The 23,584-nt window shown below is 39.8% G+C and overlaps 1 protein-coding gene across 12 annotated transcripts in view; it reads left to right on the top strand.

The window, feature by feature from the left end:
• The window catches only part of LOC121297858 (receptor-type tyrosine-protein phosphatase T), a 156,562-nt gene extending 142,980 nt beyond the window's left edge, over positions 1–13,582 (top strand). For 6 of the 12 annotated variants that reach the window (XM_041224402.1, XM_041224406.1, XM_041224408.1 and 3 more), the window contains 12 exons: positions 59–95; positions 504–601; positions 1,056–1,172; positions 2,393–2,547; positions 2,809–2,944; positions 5,164–5,313; positions 5,812–5,985; positions 6,865–6,996; positions 7,255–7,380; positions 8,922–9,085; positions 10,224–10,359; positions 10,615–13,581. In XM_041224402.1, the coding sequence (XP_041080336.1) occupies positions 59–95; positions 504–601; positions 1,056–1,172; positions 2,393–2,547; positions 2,809–2,944; positions 5,164–5,313; positions 5,812–5,985; positions 6,865–6,996; positions 7,255–7,380; positions 8,922–9,085; positions 10,224–10,359; positions 10,615–10,668 (1,479 nt within the window). In that variant the 3' untranslated portion in view covers positions 10,669–13,581. Of the gene's footprint in view, positions 1–58; positions 96–503; positions 602–1,055; positions 1,173–2,392; positions 2,548–2,808; positions 2,945–5,163; positions 5,314–5,811; positions 5,986–6,864; positions 6,997–7,254; positions 7,381–8,921; positions 9,086–10,223; positions 10,360–10,614 lie in introns of all 12 variants that reach the window. The other 6 variants (XM_041224404.1, XM_041224409.1, XM_041224410.1 and 3 more) reach the window with 2 other exon arrangements.
• The last annotated feature ends 10,002 nt before the right edge of the window (positions 13,583–23,584 follow it).

Below are 23,584 nucleotides of genomic sequence, written 5' to 3'. Positions count from 1 at the left end.
TTGGTTCCTAAGATGAAAAGGGACTGTGAAAGGACTTTTTTTTTTCTTTTCCTTTTAGGGTTATCACAGGCCACGCCATTACATCGCTACACAAGGCAAGTAAAGAAGCAAGGTGCCCAAAGGGACATGAAAGCTTGTTAATTCCACATGCAGTCACCCCACCTGCAGCAAGTACAGCAGAAGGAGGGCTGTCGATTTGGGCTGCCTGTTTTCGTTATTAATATTTACTTGCGTATGATCGTCCTTTTCCATACATCTCCCAGTAGGTGCTGTCAATATAGATCTATTTCATTCTTTTTAACCCTTTCATTACCAGCCAGTAATATATCCTGCTAACTTTTGTTTTTTTTTTGATCCCCAAAAGTTGTTTATTTGCACTGTTAATACACCTCTGTTGTATGGCATGTATTGTACAAAACAGAATTAAATCATTGGGAATTGGACTGTATTTCTAACATATCCCCCCCCCCCCCCCCCCCCCCGTGATTTAATTTAATGTTTAGGTCCGATGCAGGAAACTGTGAGAGATTTCTGGAGAATGATTTGGCAAGAAAATTCAGGCAGTATCGTCATGGTAACCAACCTAGTGGAGGTTGGAAGGGTATGTAGCAATACTGTACATGCATGGGACAATTATTCTGTTTACCTTCAGTCTGGGGCAAAGGATAATGAAGTCTGTGACTGCATGCACTGGAGCGTAATAAGAAATCACAGTTCATTAGTGAGCAGCATGCACTGGAAACCATGACATTCTTCTGCATGCAGACAGATTGCAGCAGCTGTTGGTCACATGACACATCCTCCTCACTGGCATCCAGACCCAGATCTGGGTGGTTGACACACAGCATGCAATCAGGTTTGTATAACTTGCACTAAAGCGCTAGGTTTTGTATTGGGAAGATTAACAAAGGGAAATGACCATTTTACAGTTGATTTAATAGAAGAGTGAATCACTAAAGAAGCCTTCATTGTATTTCATGCACACTTCTATAAGTTACCTGAAAGTAGCTGAAAAAGCCAGTCCTGTGACTGATTTTCAGTTTTGTTTCTTGCAGGTGAAGTGTGTGCGGTACTGGCCAGATGAGACAGAGTTTTATGGAGATATTAAAGTGACACTTATTGAAACAGAACCACTGGCAGAATATGTCATACGAACTTTCACAGTGCAAAAGGTTTGCTCCTTAAAAATATTTTGCTGGCTGAGAAATGTAAAATGCTTTGGTCTGCGTAGACCCTTGTTGTAATGAGTCGATTATTCTATAGATATCTACAGTAGAGATGCGCAATACAGAGTGTACTGTATAGATCAAGCTAAACACGCAGCACATAGAACCCCAGCTGCAGGTATACATTGCTAATGCTAGTGATATCTGCCTGTGGGTGAGTTTAATATTGACATTAGGGTCAGATTGATTGCACTTGACAGTTGAACCCAAGGGGAGTGAGAAACACATATATACACATTATGGATGTGTATTCATATTTAAAGGCTTTCTTCAGGATACACACACACACACACACACACACACACACACACACACACACACACACACACACACACACACACACACACACACACATATATATCATCAGATATGTTAACCAGTGTTTTCTGCTGAGCTAACAAGCCCTGAGGGTTATTCAGTGGAAGAAGGATGGAAACGGACACTAAGGCATTAGATTCGGTGTATCCTGTAATTACCAAGCTTTTTGGACATTGCCTCTTTAAGCTGCGAATTAAAAACATCAAAATACCAGCAAATTTGTTACTCTGTGGGGTAAAATTATGAGGAAAATATTTCAAATCTCGGTGGATTTGTGCCATATCAGTGACAGCAGCAGGGAATTAAATGTTCACAATCTCAAATTGCAATTAAACGGTTACCGTGAAAGGGAGATTGAAGTGGTTAACTTCAGTTTGCATAAACAAACCTCTCAGCTAATCGTGACTCTTACAGATTGACACTTACAATCAGAAACCCCCACCCCCCACCCCCCCAAAGTGTTTCAAAGCCTCTTTATGTCACCTGATTGTGACTGGATTGAAATTACCCCACCAGAGGCAAAAGCAGCACACCTCTACATGAGAGTACAATAGACAAGAAAAGGAAAATGAATAATAATAAGAACACACACTCAGGAGAAAATGTGTCATTTGTAATTTAAACATGAGCTTTCACGGGGACACAGATATATGTTTTTAAGCATATTTTAAGAAATATGCATAAACTATGCTTTGGGTAAACAGGCTTCCTTTAGATGGCGGCCCCTTTTATAAGGCCTTGGACTGGTTTAAAGCTTTTGTCTTGATCGCATAATACCCTTGCTCTACAGAGTAATGAAAGGTAAAGGTCTGTAGCTTCATTGAAGTGCCCTTTATTGTTCTTACCAGAAAGGTCACCACGAGATCCGGGAGATTAGGCAGTTCCACTTCACCAGCTGGCCGGATCATGGGGTCCCCTGCTATGCCACGGGCTTGCTGGGGTTCGTTCGGCAAGTCAAGCTCCTCAATCCTCCTGATGCCGGCCCCGTCGTGGTGCACTGCAGGTAAGTGTGTGCGCCGTTTCCGTCAGCCGTTTGTAATTGTAAGCCGTTCATTTTTGGAGTATAAGGCGTACTATACTGTGCATAGTATACGGTGCATTTTACAAGGGAGTGTCTTACCCTGCCTAACCCCTTCCGTTGCGACCCATCCTGCAAAATGTAGCTGTTCCTCAGTCAGCCATCAATCAATCAGGATGCTGTGCTGTGGCATTGAACCCCTGTACTCAACTTTATCGTTCAGGATTAATTTTGTTTTATTTCTAGTGCTGGAGCTGGGAGGACTGGGTGCTTCATCGCTGTTGATATCATGCTGGACATGGCAGAGAACGAAGGGGTTGTGGACATATTTAATTGCATCCGCGAGCTCCGCTCACAGAGAGTCAACATGGTGCAGACTGAGGTGAGTCCAGAAGAGGACAAGGGGAACCCCATTGTGTCATGTGACTAGAGGGCTGACCCTCCCCAAGCTTTCTGACACACAAAAGGGGGAAAGAGCGTGTTTGTTTTGTAGTTTTTCTTGGGATTCATTGGTTAACATCAGGGCTGAAGAAAGAGGCGCATCTGTATTTTATTGACCATTATTTTTTAGGAAAGGGAAACAGGAAGACGCTTCTGTAATATTTGAATATAGAATCCATAGCAATTAAGCTAAAAGTCACATGAAATAGCAGGGCCCTTTCCCTATTATGGAAACTGGACAAGTATAAAATGAGCTGGGAATTATGGGGAGCGCTGGGGGAGCAGCAATTCCATCAGTGGCTTTGTTTCCCTGCACTAGGGCTTAGCAGCTGAGTATATGCAGTGTGCAATTCACAGAGGAGATTGAAATGATTCTTGCCACTCTTGAGGGAACACTTGCAGTTACTGCGTGAACTTGACCCCAAGCAATATGTCATGTCATTGTAAGAGCTCAAAGGCAACTCCAGCATGGCAGTCAGTCACACTCATTAGTACAGCTCGATTTGCTATCCTGTTTTGAACGTCACTGAGCCAGTGATGAAATTCATACTATAGACGTACCGCAGGTAATGAAACATTTCAGGAAATATGTAGCGATTACTTTATTAAACAAATGAATCAGAGACAAAACTAATTGTGTGTTTCTATGTATATATATAATTATTTACAGTTTAACAAGTATGCACCAGCACGATATAGATGTCGAACACACACCCACACACTTGTATGTCTGTAGGCTACCTCTCACTTGATTTATTTATTAGCTATGCAAATGAAATCCCCATGAGCAATATATAAAGCTGCAAGAAAGCGTTCTTTATCCAGGATTTAGATTATTGAGATCAAAGATCTCCATTTACAAGAGTATCCCGGGGCAGACAGCAGCAACAGATACAAGAATACACATTGACTGTAGGTATTTTTCATGAATCCATTTAACACATTCATTATATAGCAGCAAACACACTACATTTATGTAACATAGCAAGCATGAAGAAAGGCTTGAATAGAGGGCTTTAATATTATAGTGGGGGATTTGGTATCGAAGACTTCACACAATTGTCTCAAAAGGTCATTCTGGAGAACAGACTTTGCCTTAGATTTCCAGCTCCCTATTGACAGTGTTAAAACAGGGTTTATTAATTTTTTTGCAGCCCTAGCACATCAGTGCAAATCAATACTGGAGTTAGGGCCAAGACAAGCCAGTAATATAGCCAACAAAACAAATTAATTGTAGGATGGTTTGATAAATCCAGGGTGACTTGCATGGCATTAATGATGTGCACATGGACAACTGCCTGCCAGCCAGATGTACAATTATGAAAATAACAATCCTTTATAAAAAAAAGAAACACCAGAAATAATCCTGTTAAAAGCTTTCTGAAAAAAGAGCTCAGGACAGATAATGGCAAGGGAGGTCAGATAGTCATGTTACCCCAATAAGCCTCTGCAGTGTGTGTGTTTTTTCCCCCAGTATGTGTTCAGAAATGTTCTGATTTGTTTTAAGCCAGGATTTGCCTTAGTGCCTTGCATATTGTGTACCACAGGTGTACCATTTAATTTGAATAAAAGCTCTATAAGGCTCTATAACAGCTGGCTTTGTTACAATGGGGTATTTTCACAACATAAGCTACTTCAGCAGATGAAGGATTATGGTGTTGAAGAATGCGTGTGGAGATAGTGTACAACAGTTTAGAGGAAAACAGAAGTGCTTCATAAGACCAAGTCAAAAAGCTGAAGCAAGGGTTGAACTCGGACAATACGCTGAACATCCCTAAATGAATCTAAGGCAGTCATAGTTAACGATTCTGATTCATAGGCCCTCATAGGCATTGGTTAACCCTGAGCACCAAACCCACAGCTTTGTGCATCGCAGTGTAGTGATTTAACCATATAAACATGCATGCCTGTTCAGTATATTGAACAAATCTGACCACAGATTCGGCAATGCAGGAACCTGCTGGGATGAAACCTGCAACTTCATGAAAGTAATGAGAAAACTGTGAGAAAGCTGAGTTTGACAGCCCTGTGGGCATTTCCACAGGCTGTAGGCTAGGCAGAGGTTTGCATTTCAATAGTAAAAAGACACTGAGTCTTGATAAGGCTTATCTTCTGTCTGCAGAGTGAACGTGACTCGTTAATAGTGTGTTTGTGTTTTAGGAGCAGTATGTGTTTGTCCATGACGCCATCCTTGAGGCATGCCTCTGTGGGAACACAGCCATCCCAGTCTGTGAATTCAGAGCCATATACTACAACATCAGCAGGCTGGACCCACAGACCAACTCCAGCCAGATCAAAGACGAATTTCAGGTCATTATTTTTTCGCAGTCTTAAAGGAATTGCTCAAAATATTCATTAAGAACGTAAGAACATTTACAAACAAAAGGAAGCCATCTGGTCCATCAGTACTGGTCCGGTTTCTTCTAGTTGGTTGATCTAAAAATGTATTCTGTACTCTCACATAACTTATTGGAGAATTCTTTCACCTTCAAGTAAAGCTGAGGGATCATGAAGCCACTTTGTGGCTTAAAACTTGGTTTCAGGAGACTAGGTTTCAGGCCATTGCTGGGCACACCACAGGAGACTTGAGGCTTGATACAGCAAAGTTCCCTCAACCAGGTCTCCTAGAACCAGATTTCATGCCACTGTTCCTGAAAAAGTGTCTCAGTGTTCCATCAACTATACTTGAAGGCGAAAGAACTTAAGTGACGTCTCCAACAAGTTATGCAGCCCCTAACAACATCAAGAAGCTGAAGAGGGTTGGGCCATGTGCCTGTCCTTGTTGTCATGCCATCACTCTGCTTCTAGACTCTGAACATCGTGACCCCGCGAGTGCGCCCTGAAGACTGCAGCGTTGGCCTGCTGCCCAGGAACCATGACAAGAACCGCAGCATGGACGTGCTGCCAGTGGACCGCTGCCTGCCCTTCCTCATCTCCGTGGATGGGGAGTCCAGCAACTATATCAATGCAGCTCTTATGGATGTAAGAAAATACCTTATTTCATTGTTGTTTTCTTTTTTTTATACAGTAGTCTCCGACTAAGACAACACCCCCCCGGGAAGCAAGTAAAGTGTTCTCTTAGCCAAGGTGTTCTGTAAGATGGAGTTGACCACCAAACACAATATGAATCAGTAGATAAATAAATAAATATTTATTACTTGTCATGATGCACGTGGATCAACAGATGAAATGAACAGAATAAGTAAGAGAAAAGCAATAGGCAAGTGTATGTTCATCACAAGGGTGTTCTCTTAGGCAAAGTGTTCTCTTAGGAGGTGTCCCTATACGCGGAGACCGCTGTACATAAGAAGACTAATTGATTTGAAAAACAGGTAGATAGGTTGGCTTGCTAGAAACTGGTTAGCCATGTGTTTGAAAGTGCTTTGTGATGAAACGGCTCAGGATTTAATTGAAATTTCTTATATGTGTGTACCTCTATCTTCTCAAGCAAGATTGAAGCCTATGGATTCATTATTTTAAGTATTATCTGTAACGTTTTGGCTTCTGCCTTGTTCAGATAGCATGGTAGAAATAGCTAGGTAGACTGATTTTAAGTTTTGAAGGTTTAGTGCAGTGCATCTGTGCAATGAGGAGTTGACCACAAGTTATAGGTAGGGGACCTAATGAAAAAAATGTATATAGACGATAGCAGTTTCATATATAATTCATACTCTTCATTAAGGGGCACTTCACAAGGAAGTTTACAGCCTCCTGACTAGCAGGATTGAGAGGTCCTTCAGCGCTGTGACTATATCCTGCAAGGCCTCTGCTGCTTCTCTTTGTTAATGCTCGCCACAGATGAATGCAGCCTCCCGTTTGCAGGCCGTTAATCGACTGAACTCTTCTTTTATTGATTCCCAGAGTCATAAACAGCCTGCGGCCTTCATTGTTACCCAGCACCCCTTGCCCAACACGGTAGCGGATTTCTGGAGGCTGGTGTTCGACTACAACTGCTCGACAATAGTGATGCTAAACGAAATGGATGCTGCGCAGGTATGAACTGTGCTGTATGTTCTCCTGAAACGTGAGCTATGTAACAGGATGGAGGCTGAACACGAACCGGTGATAACAGAAACTTTAGTATACGTATAGTATTGTAGAACTGTATGGATTTATATCTACCTGGCTATGTCTGGTAGATCAGTTCTTATTGCAAGGGTTTTGGTGAAGAGCCAGCCATGTAATTATTGAGTTGCTTGCTAATTGCAAGAAGTGTTGCTACAGTTAGTAATCGGGTTACCCTTTCCCCAGCTGTGTATGCAGTACTGGCCTGAGAAAAGCTCCAGTTTCTATGGGCCTATCCAGGCGGAGTTTATTTCAGCCGACATTGACGAGGACATTATTAACAGGATATTCCGTATCTGCAACATGGCACGGGTAAGAAGTATTCATCTTCTACAAGCTAACCTTCAGTTATGTTTGTTTTTTGTAGACACACATTTTAAATATATATATATATATATATATATATATATATATATATATATATATATATATATATATATAGACCGACCATTTTTTTATCACTTACCTATAAATTGTATAATGCTATTACCTGTAAATGTTCAGCTTGCCTAGCCTAGCCTATAGTGATTTTATTTTGCAGGGATGGCAAGAAGACTCCTGTTGCATAGCAGTTTCCCCCATTCCAGGTTTTAAAATGAGCCTGATAAGCCACAGTGTATAGATAGGAAGCTCAGGTGTGTCTTACCAACCTCATAGTTAAACCAGGAATGGATCAAAATGCTACACAATAGGAGTCTCATTCCCATCCCTGTTTTGGCCATCACAGACTTGTCAGCAAAGCTTTTTATTTTTATTTGCGTTTCACGTTAGTTTTATTGTATCGCGCTTCACTGCCTACCATCTAGACCTCCCACAAAGACATCAAAAATGTATGTTTTAGAGAAAGTGTAAATTACAGATTAAGGAAAAACGACGGGACGTCTGACAAAAGAGTCCTGCCTCTCGAAGGGGAATCGACAGTGATATCATAAAATCCGTATCTTAAAAAAAATTATGAATGTAGGGTTGTACAGTGTGTTTGTAAGCTGTTTCAAATGCAATGAACCCCTCATTTTACATGCACATACGATGGACGTAAATCACTTTGATCAACGTTTTTAATGACTTTAATGGTTTATAATGGATTTCTAGGGGGCCTGTGTTACTAACATATTGGTTATATCTGAAAGCTTGTTCTGTACAAGTTCATAATATCTAACACAGAGCTGACAATCAGCAATGTATTTGAGCTGTTTTCTTGCCAACATTATTTAGCATGCCCTTTAAATACAGTGCCCATTATTTTTTAAATTGTGAAAACAAGTGATTTAATGGGCATGTCTGTTATCATTGAGTCTTTTCTGGTGCTGTAAGCACTGCATTACTTTTAAAGGTCATCCCTTCAGCAGTGTGCCTATAGAAAATAAAATGCTGATCTCTTAGATGTGAGAAAAAATATGGAAGTGAAAGTAATCCTGCAAGCAGACCTTTCCTCTGTGTGTGTCCACTTTTAATGCAAAGACCATGATTCATGTTTCGCCCGTTGTAGTAAACGTTCCTACATTTTTTAATACGCTGTACCTACAATATTTAACCATACTGAAACATTGTTGGGGTGCACCTGTTCCTGTATAACCTCCTCGGTCGCGACAGAATTAATATTTGTCATTGAAACACGTTATTTGCTTTACCACAAAAACATCCAAAGTACGAGACCAATATTTGGAACCCTGAAATATTGACCGCTCAGAATTCTGAATGTCCGTACCTGACGAGAGCGTGGGCAATTTTAAATGAAAAACGTTCGGTAACATACTGAACAGAAGGACTGAAGAGATCGGGACACTTTGAATCCCCTTTGGTATTAACCTCATTTAAACTCACCGGTGCCCTCTGTAATCCTTCACTTACAGCCCCAGGACGGTTACCGTCTCGTCCAGCACTTCCAGTTCATCGGCTGGCCGGCATACAGAGACACACCCCTGTCCAAGCGCTCTGTCCACCAGCTCGTCCGACGTCTCTCCAAATGGCAGGAGCAGTACGATGGAGGAGACGGGCGCACCGTGGTGCACTGCCTGTGAGAACCTTTAGCACGGCTTCACTGACTGAGGATAAGCCCTGGCCAGCTCAGGGGCTCCGTTTATAAGAGAGCGTGGCAACGCTTTACATGAAGTGTCTTTAATTACTGTCTATTTACACAGTAGTTAGTTACAATATACTTCGTGTGTAAATCTTTTTGCATGATATAACCCTAACCCTTTTCTGATACAATTGCATGTTTACATATATTGTGCAAAAAGATTTACACATTAAGTACATTGTAACCATGATTAATAACATTGTAATGATGATTTACTAATTAACTACTATGTAAATACAAAGCAATTAGAGACACAGTGTAAGTGTTGTTTAGAGCAGTACAGTACTGTCCAAGACGAGTATATAGGGAGTTCTGGAGAGAGATGCTTTGTACTGAACTCAATGTACCTGTGGTCCCGGAACGTGAGCCTGTGGATGTTTAGTCTAGACCTTCTCCCAGCTTCTTGAGGACACACTCAGTAAATTCTGCATCCACTATTCCTGCAAGATCATAGTGAAGAGATACCGACCAGTCTTCCACTGGTGTACTAGCATCTCGTTGAACACATAGAGTTCCACCATGACTTCAAGATGTATGTGTTATTTATTGATTTCATTTGTTACGGTATTAAAACCACTGCACACATTCAGCTAGGATAAATGATCCTTGAAATCGGATCATCAAAGCAATATTGTGTATAGCACATACACACTGCAGGCTAATCTGATTTAAAGCAGCAGTTCCACTGATCACACACGCTTCATTAGTGATTATTGTACTTATAGGCACACAAGGTTAAACGTATTGTTACTGATTTAATCTGTTTCCTATAATTCTCCATTATGCTGGCGTACGTTTGTGTTTGTTTGGCTGAGCATAAAAAGTGTATCTATTGAATCGTAAAACAGACGTCAAGCCAGACCCCTTCAATCCCCTTGACGTTCGTAGCAACATTTAACTGTGCTCGAAAACAAGGAGTCTCTCAGAGATACATTACCCCTTTTAAACATCCAGATTTGATCACGGTACCCAAGACTGAAATTGTCAAACAAAGGGATACAGTGAAAGGTGGGATTTGGTTACCAGGGCAGGGTGTTCCCTCAACTTCATATTCTTCCCCCTATTGTTTTGACAGGACTGGAGGAGGACGCAGTGGCACATTCTGTGCAATCTGCAGCATCAGCGAGATGATCCAGCAACAAAACATTGTGGACGTGTTCCACGTGGTCAAGACATTGAGGAACAACAAATCCAATATGGTGGAAACACTGGTGAGGTGTCGTGAAAATCTTTGGGCACGAAATGAGGATGTTTCTCTCAGGTTAACTAAACATTGCTGGGATAAGAGACAGGCTGTGGAATGCAGTTTTTATTGTTATAATATGGTGCAGTAGAGGCAGGCATCTTTGTAAGCTGAGGCCATGTCAAGCATGATTGGAGGTTAAAGGATTTTAGACCTGTATTTTCTTTCCTCTGCTTCAGAAAGCATTCTTTATTAATGTTAATGCAATTGTGTTCTTTTTCAGGAACAATACAAGTTCTGCTATGAAGTGGCTCTGGAGAACCTGAGTTCGTTCTGAACATCCTCTCCTGGGATTGGGGGACGGGGCACATTTAAGCACTGATGCCTGTAAAGTGACTGCAGGATAAATGCAGTAAAGATGACTTTTGAAGAAAAAAAATAAAAAATTAGCAAGTCAGTGCTAGAAGCCAACCCACGTGTTTTTATAACCATGAGGAGTTCTACTGGAATGCAGCTCGGGGACTCCAGGTGAAGTGTAAAGGACAGAATGTGAATACAATACTCTCTTCAATGTACAGTGTCACTGTGTGCATCCCTGGACCCCAATGTGATCATGTATAGTCATTTCCGTTCTAGATCCAAGCCCTGAATGTCATCCTGTCAGTGTAACGATCGTACTGGAAGGCTCCAAGTTCCCAGGTGGACTTCCCTTTGCTGGTCTTGCATTCCATGCAACAAACTTGGAATTATACCGACAACTAAACAGTGCAGAAGCCAGATCTTTTGTACTGGAATTTGCCCATCCTACCAGGAAACAGACTGACTATTGACAGTTTTATATATATATATATATATATATATATATATATATATATATATATATATATATATATATATATATATATGTTACTGTTGTTGCTTTATGTCCCCATTACTGTGTAGACAATCAACATCTAGAATATCTTGTGTTGTTTTTTTTTACTTTGTCAGACCTGCTAATCTGGTGATTTCGAGGGGCCTCGAGATTTGTATCATGTGTAGATACCTAGACTGATGCGCCTGGAGTTGTTTGTGAAACCAGCCTGAGGTCTGGGGTAAAACCAGCCTGACATATTTGATAAACAGAAGGCTTCTGGTGATCAGATAAATCCTTTTGAGAAATGTGTTGAAATGAACGTGTCCTCTCCTCTCAGCTTGTCTTGATTCCTATGTTTTCTTTTTGATATGTGAGCACCTTAAACGTGCAAAGCTCTTTCTTCAACTCATGATCAGTGGATATTTCAGACATATAACCCTATTTTTCTGTATTAAAGTCAGTGCCATATTGAAATGTCAGTAGTAGAGGCTTGGTTTTTCAAACTGAACGCGATGCTGTCTGCACCAGCAGCAAGTCAAATACAGAAACATCAATATGTATATAGAAAGACAGGGAACAAACTCCATAGTTCTGAATGCATGTCATACAAAAGCACTCTGGCTGAGTCATCTTGCTCGAAATAGCATGTCTGTTTATCTTTTCTTACATTTTCTATCCCCGCAACAAATTTTGTCTGCTACAACAAAACACTTGAGCTTAATTGAATTTCTCAAATATGACGCAGCCGGCAATTGGAGTAAGTAAAATGCACTTGTTTCAAACCTCAAATTTTTATAAAGCTTTTAGGTTTTTCATTAACTATAATAATAAAAAAAAAAAAAAAAAAAGTTTTTTTTTTTTTATTTGCAATGACAGGACCACAATGTCTCATAAATAAAAATCCCTTAATAAAAGTAGCCTGTTACTTAACACACACACACAGAGCTGCATTCAAGAGGTCTAGCAGACGACTGTCTTGAAATGCCTCCAAAACAAAACTGTAAGGCAGAACTGACTTAAGAGGTTGTGAAGGAGGTGCAACTTCCTTCTACATCACATGCTGTGATTTTAACACATTTCAGTGCACACATCATTAAGTGGGGTTAAGTAATGAAAGTACCTTTGGACACCCTTATATGAGTTTACCACAGTGAATTTGCACAATCATTTTGCAAGCCCCTCCCCCCGATTTTCTTGTGGTTGTACTATGCATTTGTCACATGGTTTGCCTCTTTGGGCTTTGCAATTTTTACCAATGCTTCACCATGCTCCACCTATTTACAATGCAGTGCTATGCTTTTGTTAGCATAAACTTTTAAAAAGAGCTCTCATATCTACAGCAAACTGAGGGTGGGTCTGGATACCATGACAAATTAAAAAGCATTTGCTAACCTGGATGTAGCATCTTCTGTAGGGTTATTCAAAGTCCTTTTCAAGCAGCCACTGTCCTGGTATCTTTCGGTAAACAGCCTGTTTAACCCTGAAGTAAGTCACCACAGGGAATCAGCTTTCATGCTGCTGTTCTGGGATGTCTTCCCCTATTTTCAGATTTTTGTTTTATTTTATTGAGCCTTCAGAGTAACACAGGGCCCTGTTGAGAAAGCAGAGAGCTGGCCACTGCCAATTTCGAGAATTTCAAATCAGGTTAGGTTTCTTGTTGGATGTGACAAGAAGCCTTTCCTTTCTATACTGTATTCTCTCCCTGTGCTTAAAAATCTTGTCTACAGATTTGCTGAAAACGAGAAGACAGAGCACCAGAATCATTGGCACTTAGGTAGATTAGAAGTGATGACATTAAACTGTCACAGCTGTCTAAATGTATCTATTGACAAGGTTTTCATTAGAATGGTGTTAGCAAGTGTTGTACTATCAAGGGGGGTCTGCTGTAGTTTTGTGCAGAGGAGTCTGTTCTTTATGTAACGTTACGTTTTATGACATTTGAGAAGCCTGCGTAGAGTTGTAAGCAAAGAACTCTGCTCTCAAGGACCCCAGCCTCAAATTCAACCAGAGTAAAAAAACAAAAAAACCTCTCTTCCAGTGTTTATATGGGCACGTATGGAAGATGCAAATGCAGGATGACCTCATATGAGGATGCATGAAGGGGTTAATGGGGAATGTTTAGATTTATAAAAACATGCAAAGAAAATACTACTGTAAATATACTGTAGAAATACTACTGGAACACTGGGCAGCCTTTGATGTTTTCCAGTTTATCTGTTTCTTCGTTTCTAGTTGAACTAATGAGAGTAATAAAATGAAGGTTAATCAATATAAATGTATTTTTTTTTTCTACGTGAAAGTAACGTTTTTTTTTTTTTTTTAACTGCAACTCCACTTAATTTATTCTTGCAACCCCCCCCCACGCGCCCCAATAAATAGTTTGTTTTGGTGCAATCTCTACAATAAAGATGCAATATTAATGTTTTGCTAAAGAGGCCTCCATTTGTGTTGATCAGTGGTATGAAGAAAATCCCATGCGCTGTCATTTGTTTGTAATGGATTCATTAGATTGAAGGTATCATAGCCTATCACAATGTAGCTTGTTCAAGCACGCTGAATCTACTGCAGAAACACACCAATTCAACGCCAGACAATGTGCAGGAAATTGTCATAGGGTTGCAGTGGATCGTGTTAGTCAACAGATATGTGCAGATAAGCCAAGCCTAATTAAAACAGCAATACACAGACCCTTCAAAATGACAGATGGATTAAGGTAACAGAAAATTTATTATCAGCCGGTCTCAATTTCCTTGTTTTGGATAGTTAATAATTGAGAATCAGCTCTAAAGCTAATTCAATTATTTCAAGTTGTGTCATCTCCTCTGCACCATTTTGTAGTTTTAAAGTATTTTGTCTCCGCTAAGGAGAAGAGGTTCTGAGATCGTAGTAATGACATACTGCCCGGACACCCCCCACCCCCACCCCCAACCTCGGATGGGAGGGGTGTCTTGGACTGTCGATGGTACCCCACCCGCAGAACCTGACAGCTGATGGGTTGGAAGACAGCAAGAAAAACGTTAAGTTTACACTCCCCTCCCGCCGGACGGACTTGAGAGCCTTTGCTAACTAAACTCTCATTTGAATGCATGGCACTGAATGCAAGAGCAGTTCCACAGAGCATGTGCACAGCGTATTTTGTTTGGATCATATATATTAGGAGAGAGTTTAATTCAGCTGCCAACTTAGAGGATTATCCCTGCTGAATGCAGAAGAAGCCTACCCCAAACCAGGGAGCAACGTGGCTGAGAAACTACCTGTCAGACTTATCAAGCTGCAGACAGGTGTAAGCACACCTCCCATCAATCCTTAGTCTCTGAACTGTGGGCTTAGCTCAGACTGACACCAAAGTCAAACCAGGGAGCTTCATGGGAGGCCATGCTGAGAAGGTCTTGTCTATCAGTCTTTTGCTCAGAGCATTGTTTGAGGTAGCCATAGCTACAAAACTAATCATATCTCGGATAGAACACAAATTGCTTTTGTAACTTAGAAAAAATAACAAAAAGCACTGCTAAGGCAATTTCGTAAGAGTTCTCAGTATCTGATGCACACCTTCTTGCACCATAAGTTATTAGATAGGCTTCCTGAAAACATTGACAAAAATGGCCAGTGAAGTATTGATGAGAGATAAGAGTATAAAACACTTCCCCACAGTTGCCAAGCCCACATTATCGATACATCATAATGAGACGGCATGTTCAAAGCAAGTTAGTGTACAGGGTCTTTTAAAAGCCTTAATTACATGTTCGTATTAACTGTATTGCTATAGCATGCTATTAGCATTAATATTGATCGAATGTTGTTTATAGCACATGTATGTTTATAAGGGATCTATAAACTCAGTACCAAAACATGTTGGAAAGAACTGTGAGAGTCTGTTTGCATAACAGAAGTTCCCGTCACAGTAAGCAAGCTCTGGGACTGATTGATTTACTCTATACTGTGTGACTTTGTGACACTTTGCTTCTAAATACAAAAGTTTTAAGAACTGCAACATAACTTTTACATATACTTAATTACATATTTTGTACTTAATTTATATTTTCAAAAGGCAAATATTACATTGGAAATAGATGGAAATGATTACAAAGGAACTCCTGAAGAGCTCCGGCAGTTGTTCAATAAATTTCATGCCGCTGCCAGACTTGTTTAATGATGACAGATTCAACAAACGGGTCTCTGAAGGCAGAATTAGTCAGTCTGAAGCAACCAGAGAAGTTCATCAGGATGCAGAGCACCCATGTCCCTTTAATAATACACAGCCTGAGATCAGCGTGCCTTGTGTTTAACAGGGGAAGGCAGAGGATTGTATTTTCAGTCTATTGTTGTTAGAGTTGCCCTGGTTGGTTGCTGGCTAAACTCCCTGCACAATGCTCACACCAAAACCAACTCTCAGAATGGGGTAGTGTTAAAGAGTTGAATGTTAATGAATATTTAAAGGGACTACATTAAATAGCATTAGTCAACCTTGAAAGCGTTCATCTAAATGTTAAATGCGTTTATTATCCACTTGTTAGGTGTCGCCAGACATTTCAATAAATTAATTATTAAAAATTCTGAATTCCTAACAGAAACAAAGCTCAATTAATGCATCCTGCATGCTAAGTGTATTGCATACTAACATTGCAATTATGTGTAAGCACATCTGTATTTGCTACACAGTAATGAGACACAATGTAAAGTGTTATCATGTATTCAACATAGACTCCTGTGAGTCATAAAGCTCTCTCTGCTTGTGGCCCTTTTCCACCAATCCAGTTTATGCATTACTGAAGTGACTCCGAGGTTTCCTCTGTACGTCTGTTGTGAGATTCCTTTCCCAGTGGTGGCTTCTAATAAACAGGCCCCCAAGGTCTAGTGCAGATCAATTAACAGAACATCAGCCAAGCAGCAATGCTACACTGTCAAATAAGAAGATTGACGAGCCTCCCTCACGGCATGTGAAAACTAAAGTGAAATCCCAACTAAACAGAATGAAAGAAAACAACAATAGGAATAAAACATTCTAACTGCCCTAAAGCTTGGCTTTGCTGGGTCACCAGATTTCATTGCCAGTATATTACTTACTGATCTGTTCCTTGATCAGACCCAGATAATCACACATCTATGCTGTGCAACAAGCACACTGAAATAGGAGAACTGTGGGCAGTGGTCTGCTTCACTGCAGTAGAATCAGGCACAGTGCAATTGCAAGTGTGGTTAATAGCATTTACACTGTAAAGAAATAACTGCTGTATATGTGTAATTAAACAAGTTGTAACGGCACAGCCATGTGTGTAATTATTGTGTTATAATGATAGCAGTTATGAAGACTAAAGTACAGTGTTGCCTAACAGTTTTTTTTGTTTAAATGTCCCCAAAGTGGAGAGGGCTTTACATTGCCAGTGCCTCCCTTTATCAATCTATCTGTCAATCTTATGACAACATAACAATAACCACCCCCCTGACAGGGAGCCTATGTGGCTGACCATAATGCAGAAGAACACACCCCCCCAGACGTGCAAAAAGTGACATCAGCTTTGATTTTTATCCAGCCATTTCAATGTCAAAAGCACTTTACTGCACAAAGCCTCCAACGTCATTGATCATGCTGCTCAACTCTACCTAATTTTACACATTTCCTTCAATTGGCTGTGTAAAATCCTATTCCCATATGGCATCCTTTGAAGCACCTAACAGTAAGCCCTGTAAACAGGGCCTGTCCAATATAAACTAATACCCAGCATGACAATCCTGGGCTCCTGGAAATTAAACATGTTGCTCTAGTGTTATTATTGTGCAGCCTCAGTAAAAGGATAAGTTTAGTTCTAATGGAAGTAACTGATGGTGTGGTCCTTTAATACACAACGCTTTCCAGTCGAATTTAAGAAGTCATCCAAAACACCTAGCTATCTTTTACCAGCTTGGACCCCAACCCATCTATTATCCTGTATATAATACAATCCCAGATTGTGTATGATCACTCTCTCTCTTTTCACAAAATGATAATGTAAAATAAAAACCTCATAAATCTTAGTAATACTGAATAATAATATTAAAAAAAAAAAAAAACTTTTCCATGATTAAATTTAATTAAGCACTCTGACGTTAACTCTGCCAGTAAAATGGATGTGCAAGAAAACGACACAGAAGGGGATCGTTGATTAGGTTTTCAATGTTAAAAATACTTTGGTTTTTTATAATTACCTTGGACGCAATTGCTATATATATATGGTAATGTGGAAAGAGCCGAGCTGGTGAAACAGTTGGATGTGGTTATCTCAAGCGATTGCTCTGTCAGCGGGGAGCAGGAGAAGAAGAAAGCTCTGGCGGTTCAAATTTACACAAAATAAAATGATGCTCTGATGAAGCCGTCAAATGGGGATGTTATTATGCAAAGGCTGGTTTTCTTCTAATGCAAGGAGGGGTCTGTTCTTAGCTGTAATTACTTGTGTGTTAAGCAGAAAGGAAATATCCATTATAAAAGTGCCCAAAGAGAATTCTATACAAGCAATGCTGTTCACATTTAACAGTGTAAGCGCATATCAGCCTGGCGTTACAGCAAATTGAAATGGACTGCATCAGAAATCAATTTACTTAGTTGTGTGGTGGAGAGAAACTGAATAGAAGAATAATCCCATGTGGAAACACTTCCCTTTTGTGCGATTCATTTATACCAGAAAAACTATTTATATTTCTTTAGAGACTGGGGTAATGCTTCACTTTAAGTTTCTCTAAAAACACAAGAATTGCATGTGTGGTTACATAATAAATGACATTGCAAAGACACAGCCATATTTTCAATTACTCAGTGTTTCCAGTGCTTCAGGGATCAATAGCAAGCACTTTGTTTATCTATTACAAATATGTCAAGGGTGCAGCTGATTGGTTTACTTCTTATTATTCTCTGGTGATGTACAGGGCATATAAACCAAGATTAACAACATCTTACTCTGACTCTAATATGGTTTAATCTGATATGATTCCTCAACATGCTTCAGATGTTTTAAGGCAGGTTTTTTTATGTTAGGGGTTCACAGAGGCATCTTGAAAGACCTTAGCATGTTACCTATAGCGGGCACCTTGTAAGTGATTAGCAGGACACTGATCTTTTTGTTCAAACACATTGATAGTTATTTGGAGCTCCTCACATTTTTCTCCTAATACCAAGAGTCACAGAAGAGTTATCAATAAGCTGAAAAAACCTTGCTTGACTTGCACTGCACCTGCTACACGCCGACTAAGACTTTGCCTCCTAGTGGGACTTGTTCTTCACCCCACATTTCTCACACAATAAACTGAATTTAAATTGCATGATAGATATTATGAGGAGATGACTGTGGACGGCATCTCCAGATCAGTAAAACACTGAAAAGGGTATTTCAGCTGCAGCTGTGCTTCCGATCACCAATCTTGAGAAGACGACCTGTCAAATCTGTGCAAGTGCATTAGGAACGACGGCAGGCAGCCACTGTACATGCTGAAGCAAACTAAGAAACGCTGTGAAGGTCAGGATGATCCAGCCAGGCATCCACTTTGGACAACAAGTTTTCTATTAATTTCTGTTTTTTCTCCTCCCTTTTCACATCAAGATGCTCCATTGTTTTTACTCTTGACGACTGCTATATATCCTATATTCAACTTCAAACTTTACCCACATCTTAAATGCATTATTGCCAACAGTGAAACTTTATTCCGATTCGTCAGCCACATTCCTAGCAATTTACCAGTTCACGGGATGGTTACCATGGTTACCATCCACTCATGGTTACGCTTGTAACAAATATATTGACTATTAGCAGTGGGTCACCAAAGCATTGCTGGGTATAGCAGATTAAGATGCCATGAACTAAGTATACCTTTCCTGCTGCTCTCCTTAATAAGGTATGAATGTCACTTTCTTATGGTCTTGAATCACCACAACTGGAGCAAATGGATCTTATAGATGAAACTGTGCGGCCTATAAGCCCCACCCCCCCCCCCCCCCCCCCCCCCCCCCCCCCCCCCCCCCCCCCCCCCCCCCCCCCCCCCCCCCCCCCCCCCCCCCCCCCCAACTCACCACAACTGGAGCAAATGGATTCCATCGATGAAACCGTGCCTCCTATAGCCCCCCCCGCTGCCCAGCTGCTGGCATTGCAATTAGAAACAACAGGTCTAACACTTTTCTCATGGTTTCTCCTAATAAAGCTCCACTACTCGTCACACACCTGCAGTTCTAGTTAGCTCACAGCAAGTCCCTGCACCTGACAATCAGAAATCAAAGCCTTGCAAACACGATCTTGGGCCGACAGGTAGGCAGGCTGACGTGGGGGTTAAGCCTCAGTGCTCACTGCCAGTTGCAGACTTCAAGGATGGGTGGCCATGACCTCTTGTAAAGCTCTTCATCAGTCAGTTCTTATTAGAGGTCTGATCCTGACCAGCCTGGCAGCCTTCACTGATAACAGCAACAATATCCAAAGGCCATTGGCGCAGTATCTAGCTGTGTTGTCACAAGAGTCTTAATTATGATACTGTGTGTTAATATTTCAGTCAGTGGTGTGAGCTACTCACCAAGATCACAGTGTGCCCTTGCACCAGCACCAATCTATAGTAGAATGAAACAAATGTATTTTGCAGTTTCTGTATTGCATGATCAAAGTATCTGAATGAATACTGTATAACACAAACACTTTGTTGGAAGTAAAGTGACAGGTACTGTTCTTTCTGGATTTAAAAACAACAGAAAAACCAATGCTTCGGGGTATGTTTAGTGCTTCTGTTAAGTATCCAACTGATGGCATGAAGACTGAATTTCTGAGTCTATGAACAGGAGCTAGCAGCATGCACAGCAGCTGCACAAGCTTGCCCTGCCTTGCCAGGTCTTGGAAGCTCTCAATCTGGACCCAGACCATTTTTACCCTGAAAGAGACTGCCTGCAAAGACAGACACCTGGCCACCAGAACTCATTTCTCAACTCTCGGCCAGGAGAAATGCAGGCCAGGGTGAGCTGCATGAATCTGGACTCGGGTATTGTCGTGGTAGTACCATTCCTGGCCATCAGGAAACACAAGATTAAGAACTGCATCTAGCGTGATACACTGGTACTATACCGTATGACTGTCAATTGACCTTGACCTTCCCAATAAGCCTGGCCCCAATTCAGCTTGATCCAATCGAACAAAATGAACTCAAGTAACAGAATTTTGCCACAGCATGACCATCTGTAAAGCTTGGAAGAAGTTATGGGCTTACAAACAGTGTTTTTCAGTCTGAGCTGCATTCAACTAGGTAAATGCTTTCAAACTTTCCTGAAATGGAACAAGCTAACAGACAGGAGAGGTAGAGCGGGGGAATAAAAGGTGTTTGTGTAGCTGAGCTGAACCCAGCATTATATGAAGAGAATGTCATTGAGTAACCCAACGCCACTCTGGAACAGTCGTGAATAATCAGCAATATGTATATTCAAAAAGGCTTCACGAATAGGGCCCACTGTTTCTTAGGAGCTCAGTCTACCAAGGTATCGTGATTGAAACTGGCCCAATCTGCCTCTGTATTCAGTTGTTACATAGATTTGAAACCCTTAATTAATTTAAACTTGTGACATTAGTGCTGTCTGCAAATAGATGATGAAATTGATTTCTGACAGCTCAACCGCTCATCTAATAATTTAAAGAAGCCATCTTTTCCAGTGTTTAGCACTTAGATTAGTTGTCAGTCTTTTAAACAGAGTGGTTTCAAGCTGTCACTAAAATTCCTTGGCAATTATGTGTATTTTTTGGTTTAAAAAAGCCATTATAGGGATTGGTTATATTTTCTCCTATGAGCAAATCACAGGCAAATTTTCGCCTCGTGTACTACATGGGTAATTTGCCCACAGTGGAAAAGTGGGCCCAGTATATAATCTCTACCATCCATCTAACTTGCATCCTCTATCTGCATGTCAGCTACTGTACTCACTGTTCTGTGTTACAAACAAAACTGAAGAAAAGATATATATATATATATATATATATATATATATATATATATATATATATATATATATATATATTCCTTGGGTGCTTAGAAAAATTACCTTAATGAGATGAAATTATAATTCAGAATTCCAGCTGCGCACTGAAAAGGCTGTGTTGTAAAGCTGTTGTTTTGATTTGTAGAGACCTACAACCAAGTTAAGAAAAACAAAAGTTGTTACTGAAGAACAGAAAGCAATCAAGTTACTGACTGACATGCAACGCTTTTTAAAACCATTGCACAGAAACCCGCAGCCTGTTTAATGATCTACACAGGTGTGGTATTAAAATTCAACACCATTTAGATGCAGCTGTAAAAAAAAACAACAAAAAAAACACTGATCATAATAAGCCAGCAAACCTCTCAGATCTGCAAGAGGACATTAACTGGAAGGAATCATAATGAACTCAAATGAGATTTATATTATCTTGGCCACGTATCAAAGTCATATTATACGTCTCATCTGGTGATGAAAAAAAGGACTAAAATGAGATTGAATTATCTACTTGAAACATAATTTATTTTTTACAAAAGTCATGCAGATCAAACTTTTTTAAATGGTTAGGTTTTATTTTATTTTTTTTTAGATTTTATTCTACATTCTATCTCATTTTTAGTGATTCTATCTCTAAGTAAAAGTTATATTTATAACACTGTGTTTATAAAATCTGCTTCATCGAACAACTAAAACTATATAGGGAGTGGTGATGGGGTTAATGGTTCCGTGAGGCAGTCTAAATCAGAACTGCATTCAGCAGATCATTCTGCTGTCCTAATGGCTGGTACCGCTGCCAGTAATAAGACTGTATACTAGTTGACTCTGAAGAAGAGAGAGCCATGTGTGATGATGACACAAACTCTGCTCAGTTGATGGGCTGGTGCTTGTTTGAAGTCATTGGTTTTTACTTCGGGTCACCCTGATGACAAATCTAAAGGCGATGGAATGATGCTCTTCTTGATATGGTCTGGAGTTGGAGTCCCTGCTGTTTAATTTCCTAGCAGTTTATTACCCTATTACACGTGTCCTGAAAGATTATGCAATGTGGTTGTTTTTTTGTTTACAACATTATTCGCTTTGCTTACGATCAGTTCCTGCAACAAAATGTAAAAAATAAATAAACAAACAAACTTGCATGTGTGTTTGTTCGTGCATTTTCAATCCGTGCCAAGACATTTTCTTAGTTTTTTTTGTTTAAAGCTGTTTGTGTACCTCGTCAGATTCTCCTGTAAATTATTATTATTATTATTATTATTATTATTATTATTATTATTATTATATATTATTATTTTCTTAGCAGACACCCTTACCCAGGACTTAACAGTTGTATACAAAAAAATACATATCAAGAATTATCGTACAATTAAGAGCAAGATACAACATATAATGACATCAGTCCTAATAAGAGCAAATACAAAACACAGTACCATTTGATATCGGGGTAGTTCAAGAGCAGATAACAGTGTTGATAATTACATCAGGGTTAGATAGGAGTGCAGGTGAAATACTAAACACTGTACTAATAGTTGGTGAGGAAGGGTCAGATGCTTCGTGTGTTGCTGAATGCAATATATCAAAGGCAGTGATGCTGAGATTTCAGCTTCCCTAAGGCAAGTTGGTGAAGGAATAAGACATGTCAGCAAAACTGCCACTAAACCTCCGTTTATGTCAAGAAAACACATTATTTGATGCTGGGTACTTACACACCATCTGTCACGTTGAATGGCATCTGTTGCCAAATGAAATAACCAGTCTTTTGAGAAAGAAAACTACCATTTATATTCAAATTGACATTCATACAGTAAGAATTCCTTACATTTTTTTTTTATTATAACATTTTAACTGTATATTTGTGTAATATAGTATAGTATATAGTACAAGTGTTAATGGCTGGGAGTCACAGAAATGTTGACAACTGCGTACATTACACCAATTTGATTAAAGCTTCAGGTGTTTAAAAGTTTAAATGTAATAATAAAAAAACACTCAGTGGTATTAGTATTATACAAAAGATGCAAAAAGAAAACCCCCAGACCTCGCAGTTAGTTTTATTCATACATTTTCAATACATGTCATAATTTATATTAACTTGATTAATTATAAATTAATACACTGAAGCAAAAGCAAAAGTAAAATATATCAATCTAAAAACTCAAGGACACTTCTTTATTAAAACAAGGGAAATTTACACAAAAAAGCTATTAATGATCTATTAAAAAAAGATTTACTGATTTTTTTAATCATCTCTATAATTTGCTATGAGGATGTAGAATTAAAAAAACCATGCCTTTTACAGAGAACAGATCTTCCAAAGCTGGGCCAAAAAGGTCAACAAAGGCAAATCTATTGGTGGCTCAGAAGAAAACTTTTCAACCCTCAGGTCACCAAGAGAATTAATCATTTGAGTTCTTATAAAGCAGTGAGCTTCAC

This window comes from Polyodon spathula, chromosome 23 (assembly GCF_017654505.1).
Source record: "Polyodon spathula isolate WHYD16114869_AA chromosome 23, ASM1765450v1, whole genome shotgun sequence".
In the NCBI taxonomy this organism is placed as follows: domain Eukaryota; kingdom Metazoa; phylum Chordata; class Actinopteri; order Acipenseriformes; family Polyodontidae; genus Polyodon; species Polyodon spathula.
Note: the sequence above shows the minus strand (reverse complement) of the source record. Positions and strands in the feature narration are given on the sequence as shown.